Genomic DNA, 10,110 nt, shown 5'->3' with positions numbered 1-10,110 from the left:
TATTTCGGTGGTGGGGCTTGATAATAAAAATATTATTCTTCTCGACAATAATTAAATGTAGCTTGTAGCTTAACTTTTCACTTAACATTAGACTTTACAAGAAAAGATGGGTAAAAAAAAAAAATCTATGAATTTCACTTCCCAAAAGAAATAAGGATCATGATGATATAAACGATTTGATCACCAGAAAAATTATTGCAAAAGATTTGTTACTTTTGGTTTCCTGTACTTACAACCCAACCGACAAGAACATAAACAAAGAAAAGGGTCAAAAAAGAAAACCAAATTAGGACAAAAGACTAATTTGGTTGGTGGTTGTAGATCATAATTTTTTATTTTTTATGTTTATTATCAAAGGTAGATCATAATTTTGGGGCATATATAGAGAAGGAAGAAAATACAAAAGCAAGGAAAGTGGGAAAGGACAAAGCTCCCCCTGAGATCCAGGCTGAGCTCGGTGATCCACACCACATGTAGCCGATCAATGAGGATGAGGGTCAGATTAAAATTCGGCCCACATCATGTTATTTTGTTTAAAAGCCAGCTTACAGGCCCACGTACTTTCTTTTATGTTCATGTCCAAGAACAGAGAACTGACCACGCCCATGGTGTGCTTTTTGCGTGTGCCTACAGGATTAGGTCACCTTAGATTTTCAGCATTTCTCTTGTGGGTCCCTCTGAACCCACCGTCCCTAATCACTGACCCGCATTCCCCGTGACAATGTTTGCAGAACATATATGACATATCGATATAATTTGTACTACATTTCAAGGGGCAGTTCAGTCTGAGAAGTCCAGCCAAAAAAAAAAGTCTGAGAAGTGATCTATAATTATGTCCTTAAATGAAATCTGCGAGGCTTTATTTGTATTTATCTCTTTTTTTGAGGGGGAATTTGTATTTATCTCTAATGTAGATAACTTTGATGTCAACAGATTATATTTAATTATGGGCTATATGCAAATACGTGGAGTTGTGCCTATGATGGGTAGAATATGTAAATTATCAACAAGGAATTCATTTTCTCAATTCCCTATCTACATATAAAGATCAATAGAAATTATGAAATTGAGAAATTAAAGATCACATAAGCTAAGAACTTGATAGTGGTCATTAAACATTGCTTGTGGCTTATATGAAATATAGAATTTTGTGAAATTGTAGATAAATGGATCTCACTTATAATTTTCTAATTTTTAAGAGTTAATTGCAATGTGTTAGTGGACATTATTGCAATTTGAAGAAGTGCAATATTTTCTTCCTATAAATATAACTAGTGAAAATTAAGGATATTATTGAAAGAGTTTAAGGATATTATTGAAAGAGTTTCCAAGTTTAGCTCAAAACTTGGAAACACTTTTCAATAATTGAGATTCTTAAAGATCACATGTCCAATCTTGCTAGGTGGGGGAGCTTGAGCAACACGCAAAACGGGTCAGACCCGTTTGACACGTAACCTGATTGACTCGTGACCCGTTTTGACCCGCGACCCAATTGACCTGACCCGACCCGACTTGTCTTGTCTGTTTTGCCACGTTTACCAACGTTGAGTAGATTGAGATTGGAGTGTAATTTTTATAAAATATTTACTTATTCTTCTTTACTTAATATGTTATGTACTCCATTATAGTTTGTCATTCTTTATTTGCCATCTTTATTTTCTCTTCCTACTTTAAATAGATCGAAGATTATACCAAGATTAGTTTCTAGAAAGCTGGAACAAAAGTTGCACCAAATTTTGGTATCAAGTCAAGTGTTTAGTGGTAATTGGTAATAATATCACCAGTGAGAATCTAATCACAGTTAATGAACTCATAAACAGTTGACAGATTGCATTTATTTCAAAAAAAGAAAAAAATTGTTTGAAAAATACAGGTTAACTCGACCCGACTCAACCTGCGACCCGATTAACCCGTTTAAAAATGATCTGTTTTGACCAGCGATCGTTTTGACCCGCAAACTCGATTGACCCGACCCGACTCGACCATTTTGCCACGACTAAGTTTTCAGTGTTTAAACAAAATTATACATATTTTTACATACTTTTTCATCCACACGTATTTTCCAAAAATACAATCAACGTTACTAGAACAATATTACCAAACGGCCCTTATTAGAATCACCATCAAAACTGTTTTATAGTATTACAATTGTCTGCAAATTCCTAAAAGAAAAAAGGAGATAGAGATTTGAATATTTTGGGAGGAAGCGCACCTGGGTTTCTAAAGAGAGGTACGCAGCTTGTTTTTATCAAAATCTATGATTATGTGGTGTAACAGTTATAAAATCAATTAAGAAAATTTTTATTTGTAGTTAATTCCGCAAAGCACCAGCTATCAAGGTAAAATAGGGAATAAGGGGATTAAAAAAAATCATAATGCATAAACCCACCAAGAAATGAATCGGAAAATATCAAACCAACTTCTCATTTTCCACTGAAATTTCCAACTTCTCAAAAAACAATGTGGTATGATTTACTTCACAATCAAAGTATCTAGTTCAAGTCCATAATGGCCCAACTTCAATTCTAAAGAAGGAAAAAAAAATACCAACTAGAAAATTTTCCAATTTGTATAAATGAAGTACAAATTATCAAGTGGATATATATATATATATATATATAGAGAGAGAGAGAGAGAGAGAGAGAGAGAGAGAGAGAGTCTTTCAACATCATCACCAACAAAGATCCAAGTTGAGATCAAGGTGCCAGATTGGTAAACTATCGAGTGAAATGATTAAAAAAAGGGGTCATTTCAAAGTTGATGATTGTATCAAAGAGACAATGTCAAGATATGGGTTGTTTTGCCATTGAGTTAGAACTTTAAGTACCAAAATGATATTTGAATCAAATTTAAAGGGTATAAAATAACCAAAAAAGAAATAAAAGGTGTTAGGATATTTAGTATGTTGGCTAAATTATGAGTAAAAAATTAGTTGTAATATCAAATTTTCATTGCAATTTTTTTTCCAATTTCAATTGTAATTGATTGTTGCAATATTTGAGGATCAATTAAAAAAAGAAATCTCTCCATGCTTTATGGTACATATTTAGAAAGTTCAACTGAGTGAACTAAGAAGTCAATTGGGCATTTTTAGACAATTCAAAATCTAATTACACAAAAAGTTTCGCAAGAAACTTGCCCGACATTTGATTGAACGAATGAGTTTTTTATGGAGAGCTACGGACTGGGTTTTCTCGATTGTTAATGTGGCCAATCAATCCTCCATTGTTACTCATATAAGAACAAAATTATTACCCTATATAAAATCAGAAGATAGGTTGAGACTACATTTTTCCCTAAATGGAAATCCTTACATTTACCCTTTCCAATTGACCAATCCTTGAGAGGAAATTTGCACCTACAACACAAGATCACCATATTGTGATGTTGGGGTATTATAAAAACAGTGGCTAAATCATCAGATGTAGCAAGAGCAGAGAGCTTGAATACTAGGTAGGACAACTACATGTATGTGATGGGATTGACGAACTCAACTTACCTGGACAATCTCATCTAAACCAACGAAGCAGCATTGATAGACGAATCAACCAGGTCCCTCCAACGAAGTAAGCCACATTATTGACGAAGATAAAGAAGCCATTCAATGCAGTCAAATAAATGCCTCAGACAGTTACAGGGATAGCTGTATAGACCGTTGGAAGCCCCATCAAAGCTCACATGATTGATCATGAGGCGTTACCAAAAGAGGCATTAAAACCACCATAACAGCCACAACGGCTAAGGGCTACAGGAATGTATATATACAACCCTCCCAACACCAACATAAGATACATAGACACGCCTAAGAACACTACTAGTTATTCTAATACTTTGTTATTTCTTAAAAACTCTTTATACTGATTTTGGCATTGGAGATGTTGTGACAGGCACCATACCGGTGACCACCATAAGAGAGTTACCTTACCATTTTCAAGCTAACATAAACAGAAGAATGGCTCCATCTAGATGCACACAACGACTAACGAGTTGCACTTCATCAGTACGTACTGGAGGTTTTGTAAGTTTGATTGCATCTCAACTTCTTCATGGTGGATTTTGTGAGTTGGGCTAGGCCCTGGAGTATTTTCCCTCTTGCATTTTCAATTCGTGAAGAATTTTTTGTCTCGTGTGTACGGCTGTTCTTGTTGTAGTTGATTTTACTATTTGATCAAAATAGCACTGTAAACTGGACTCTCTCCCGCCAAAAAAAAAAAAAAAAGTTACCTTGGACTGTAAATTGCAAAGTCAATAAAATTGATAATTAGCTATGCGTAGGGCGGTGGGGGTCTAAGACTCTAATATCAGGTTTCCCCATTAACAAAAGGTCAACTATCCCAAAAATCAGAATAGCAAATCGATCATGGAATCTAAGCAAATCATTACAGCAAGATTACTAGTTCATGATTTTCTTATTCTATTCACTTCTTTAATCTATATTTCACACACTAATTAATGTCAGATTAAACAAAAATAGCAGGAAGCCTAGAGCATAAACTGCGAAAGTTCGTTTTTTTTCAGTGCACATGCACATGTTGTCTACCTAATAGAATGCTTCATAAGCAAACAATTATACTAATTTAAATTAAAAATCCATTTGTTTGCGATAATGTTCCATGTTGGGACCTTTTAGATGTTTAATCTAAACACTAACATTTCGGTTCCTGTGGCATCAAAATTAAATACTTGGGCATCAATGTTAAGTCATTCATCCCAACATTCATGGTTGATAATAACCTTCAGAATATTCAAACTGCAAACCCACATGCCACGCCAAAACTTAACTCTTTAATAAAGAAAGGGATCCACAATATTCTTTTTATTAATTATAAATTAATACAGGGTTAAGAATGAGTTTAACTTTTACTTATATTTCTTTATTTAATTATCAAAAGATATAGTTTTCGGTAAATTAAAGGTAAATACTATATTTACAATTGTTTTATAATAAATTTTAATTTAAGACCAAAAAATATAATAAATTATAAGTGAAAGATTATTATTATAAACAAAAAAATAATTTTAATAATAAATTCAAATTAAAATCAATAACATAATTTATCATCTAAAATTTAATGAAAAAATATCGTAGATATAAACCATTTAAAAGTCATATTATTTGCAAAATAAACAGTGTCAAGAATTATTCTGAGTTTTGATAATGGTTTTTTGGTTTATGTGAAATGACGACAATGGTCTCTAACAACATCTAGTGCTAGTCTAGCAAAAGCTAGCAATAGATGTCGACGTGGTCATTGCATGCCTTTGCAACAGTAGCATTGGGGGGAGAAAAGCCATGTGAGTTTGAACAGCTTTTTTGTCTTCAATCTCCATCAGGGCATTAGAGACGACGTCACCCCAGTTTGCTCACATAGTTTGAAAGAACAGGGCAAATTCGTCATTGACACACCCCACGTGAAGATACAGACAGCAAAAAACATGGCAATGTCAGTGATATTTGCTCCTAATCTAGGGGCTTTTTGAAGACTCTCAATGCATATAAGCCAGTGCTTGCTCACCTTGTTTTGCTCTATGTGTTTTCACTTTTCACGCTTCTTCTCTCTTTTAAAATCTTAGTGTGAGCTTAAAACTTCACAATGAGAAGGATCGCTTTTCTGTCGGTGCTCTTTTGCGCCACCTGCCACATCGCCCTAGGCCTATCCATCCCTGACGGTTAGCTACCTATTTATTTATATATAAATACATATATAAAATTTACATACCTACTAGCTACATGTTTATATATATGCATTTACTTTTAAGCTTCTTTTAAAAAAAATGGATTAAGAGAAATGATTTGCTGGGCTATCTTGATTTTCAAAGTAGTTGATTGTTGAGATTTGAGATTTTCAATTGTTTCTTTACTTCTTTATGTTCATAGAAGTGGATTTTTTTTTTTTTTTTTTTTTTTTTTATAAAGAATGTGGGTGTCTAAAACCCTTCGAGTATTATATGTGTACAAAATTAATTACAAAGAGGAATCGCTCCAAGTTATTTAAGATTTACCAAAGGAACTGGGATCTTCGTAGTTAAGTAGCTAGAGTAATTACGTACGGATTAACAGTAGAGTTTTTAAGGCAGTTTTGCAAGTGACCAATCCATGACTCGTGTATCTGGAAATTCCCAGGGATTACTATGTCGGTCTGCTCTTCAAAAATCTTACTTTTTTTTTTTTTTTTTTGGTTTTTTGTGTGGTTATTTGGGTTCCATGATGGTTTGAGCTAATAGATACATTTTGGTTTTGAAATTTGAATCTTCTGATATACATGTAATAAATTTGTCGGTATCCCACGTGCTATGTTTTGGAAGGTTGTGGTTAAACCCTTCAATGTGTGGCCACTGTTTAGCTGGTTTTGGTAGAGTACTGTCAAATTGTGATTAATTTGGAACTCTCTTTTTTTTTTTTTTCTTTTTTTCTTTTTTTACTGCTTGTCAAAATTGTTGAAAAGTTGTGGGTAAAAAGGATGTGTGGTCCTAAATTTTTTCTACTGGAAATGCACATGAGGTTTAACTTATACCCAGAAGATAGGAACCAGTAGATAACAACAAATTTATTAGCAGCGTTCCATAAAAAGTAACAAGTAGGCTTGCCAGATACTATTGTGAAACCCAATGGTCTGTGCAGTGGTCTATCTATAAGAAAAATACAAATATTCTGTCAAAAGTTCTCAAAAGACAATTTTGCCTGTAATTTTCATACCAAGGTCACCGTGAATTCGTAACATAGTATTGGTTGTAGTCTTGTAGAAGAGTAAAAGGCTGGCCTCAATTCTTTTTTCTTCTTACAAAAAGAAAAAAGAAAAAAGAAAAAAGAAAAAAAAAATCACTTCACCACATTGCTTGGAACCTAAAATGTTCTGGCTTACATAATTTTGAAAGGTACCTTTTGTTATTACATTGGTTTACCGGGAGCTATGTTTTTGTAAGTGTAACTTTCTAGTTTCATGTACTTTAAGATTAAATAAAGAGTATGGCACAATATTTTCAAATCAATTTTATGATAAAGTTTAAGCAGTAAATTGTAACTCGTTTTCGTTTGGACATTTTATTAATATTATTAGGTTTATACACATAGTACTCACAGCATTAATGACTTAAAGTCATGGGTTTTCTTGTAAATTGCAGCTTGTGTGTATTATTTATATACTAGACTAGTGTATAATAGACACTAATCTTACTTTTTTTACTTGCCACTTGCGAGCTGTGACCAAGGTTTTATTGTAAAAATATTATACTGTAGCTTTATTCTTAAAAATTATATCTCATAGATTAATCAACACGATTTCCTAAAGTAAATCCTTTGTTCATTGATTTATGCAGGATTACTACCCAATGGAGACTTCGAGTATGGACCAAAGCAGTCGGAATTGAATGGAACAGTAGTTTTAGGCCGCTACGCCGTACCAAAATGGGAAATTTCAGGCTTTGTGGAGTACATAAAATCAGGGCAGAAGCAAGGGGACATGTTGCTAGTGGTACCAGCAGGAGCCTATGCAGTTAGGCTTGGAAATGAGGCATCAATCAAGCAAAGAATCAAAGTGATTAAGGGAATGTACTATTCCCTTACATTTAGTGCAGCTCGCACTTGTGCTCAAGAGGAGAAGCTGAATGTGTCGGTGGCACCAGACTCTGGTGTGTTGCCAATGCAAACATTGTATAGCAGTAATGGATGGGACTCATATGCCTGGGCTTTCCAAGCAGATTATGATGTTGCTGATATTGTAATTCATAATCCTGGTGTGGAGGAAGACCCAGCTTGTGGACCACTTATTGACTCTGTTGCAATTAGAGCTTTGTACCCTCCTAGACCCACCAACAGTAAGTACCTCTTTCCTAAATTTACATAGCTAGAAAGAAACATGTTGCACTTGCACATATACACTCACATGGGTACCTAGACTTTTACATAATTTAAGAGGCTACATAAGGAGAGGGGAAAAAAGAGGTCCATAGGCCCTAACTTTAATAAAGACAACAGAAAATTGTTTGGTGCATAGTTTACTATTAAAATCTGATATTTGTGTGTGAGAGAGAGTTTATTATTCTCTATTCAATTTTGAATATTAGGTGTCTCCATTTTGAGCTAAATTTTGATGCATTGAGATCCTATAGGACCACTTCTTATTGTCCTTCACTTTACCTCAATGGATTTAATGAGAAGCATGCAAATGTTCCTATCATTTATTAGGTCCCCTGTTCTTGGATAGACATTACTTTAAATACATCATATATATTAAATGTTAGTATATATAGACAGAGTGGATGCCATTTTTTTCGCCTTGATTTAAGATCGCAAATCTTCAAATGTAGATCTTATAACTATGCCATACTCTGTACACACAATAAAATCCATACAAATCCTTAAATTTACTCTCTCTCTCTCTCTCTCTGTTCTAAGTTATTATGCTCTTTTTTATTAAAAATAATAAGGATAGAGGTGACTGTAAAAGATTTAATCTAGCTCTTATAGTCTTATGTGATTAGAAACCAATGTCAATAACTTTTCTGTCAAGAGCCTGGTTACTTAATAGTGTTGTTGGTGTGGATCTTTCAGAGGAGGGGAATCCCTCATTCCACTCGTTGTAACAAATAAATTATATATAAAAAAAAAAAAAATTGTAACAACTTTTCCCATTTATTTTTTATTGTCTCTATTTAAGTGTAATTAAAGATGATAATTTTAGAAAATTTATGTTTTATTAAAAAATATTTTTAAAAATATCACTTAAAAAGTATGAATTTTTTTAATAGGACCAACAAAAAAAAATGGAAATAGTATTTATTAGAATAAAGTACATCTTTGGCCCTACAACTTTGAGTTTGTTTTCATTTTGACCATTAATTTTTCAAAATTTTCATTTTAACTCTTCACATATAATTGCATTTTCATATGGTCCTACAGTTCATTTTGTTAGTGATTTGATCGTGCATAATATATTTATATATATATATATATATATATATATTTGTCTACAAGAATGATATTTAGACATTTCATACCATTTTAGACCTAGTATTTCATGAAATAGTTGAATCTAAAAGACACTTAACGATTAGATTATTAATAGAAATGAAAAACATGGCCAACATGAAAACATGATTGAACATAAAGGGCTAAGATGACAACAATTTAATACTTAAAGGACTAAAATTCGGAAAGTGTACTTTACTCTAATTATTAACAAATAAAAAGCACAAATTCTGATAACTTTATTGTTGGTTTTAGAATTAACATTAAACCTCCATAGCAAAAAAAAAAAAAAAAAAACGTTAAACACTCTTCAAATTTATGCTTAATTCATTGGATACTTAACTTATTTTGAGGTTGTAATTGTGTAGCAAACCTATTGAAGAATTATGGTTTCGAAGAAGGACCGTATGTGTTCCCCAACACATCTTGGGGTGTACTTATCCCACCAAACATTGAGGATGATCACTCCCCACTACCCGGTTGGATGGTTGAATCCCTCAAAGCCGTCAAGTACATAGACTCGAACCATTTCTCAGTACCCGAAGGAAAACGAGCTGTGGAACTTGTAGCTGGAAAAGAAAGTGCCATTGCACAAATAGTCAGAACCGTTCCTGGAAAAACCTACACTCTCACTTTTGCTGTGGGAGATGCTAGCAACTCTTGTGAAGGGTCCATGATTGTTGAGGCATTTGCTGGTAGAGACACAGTCAAAGTGCCTTATGAATCAAAGGGAAAAGGTGGGTTTAAACGTGCTGTGCTTAAGTTTGTGGCTGTTTCTACTCGAACACGTATAATGTTCTTCAGCACATTTTACACCATGAGGAGTGATGACTTTTCTTCACTATGTGGACCTGTTCTTGATGATGTGAAGCTGGTGAGCGTTCGTCACCCACGGCGTATGTACTAAGGAGGCTAGTGTTAAAACACATATTTAGTGGCTTGGATATGTTGGATCTCTAGTCATACTATATGAGTGAGTAATTTTGTTTCTAAGGAAGCAGTGGGTTTTAGTGTGAGTTTAGAGCATAATTGGAAAAGTAATATATAGTAATTACTGTTACAATACCATATGGTAGTGTGAGTGTGCTTATGTGATATGTACTTTAGCCAAATAAATGAGAAAAATGAATGTTATTCAAGTA

The 10,110-nt window shown here is 33.5% G+C and overlaps 1 protein-coding gene across 1 annotated transcript; it reads left to right on the top strand.

The window, feature by feature from the left end:
* Positions 1-5,503: 5,503 nt before the first annotated feature.
* On the top strand, positions 5,504-10,110 carry LOC126712989 (uncharacterized). The gene is made up of 3 exons (XM_050412571.1): positions 5,504-5,670; positions 7,318-7,815; positions 9,337-10,110. The coding sequence occupies exons 1-3, from the start codon at positions 5,595-5,597 to the stop codon at positions 9,873-9,875; spliced, it is 1,113 nt and encodes a 370-aa protein (XP_050268528.1). The 5' UTR covers positions 5,504-5,594; the 3' UTR covers positions 9,876-10,110.

Source organism: Quercus robur, chromosome 2 (assembly GCF_932294415.1).
Source record: "Quercus robur chromosome 2, dhQueRobu3.1, whole genome shotgun sequence".
NCBI classification, from domain to species: domain Eukaryota; kingdom Viridiplantae; phylum Streptophyta; class Magnoliopsida; order Fagales; family Fagaceae; genus Quercus; species Quercus robur.
This window is presented reverse-complemented; position numbering and strand designations above follow the sequence as displayed.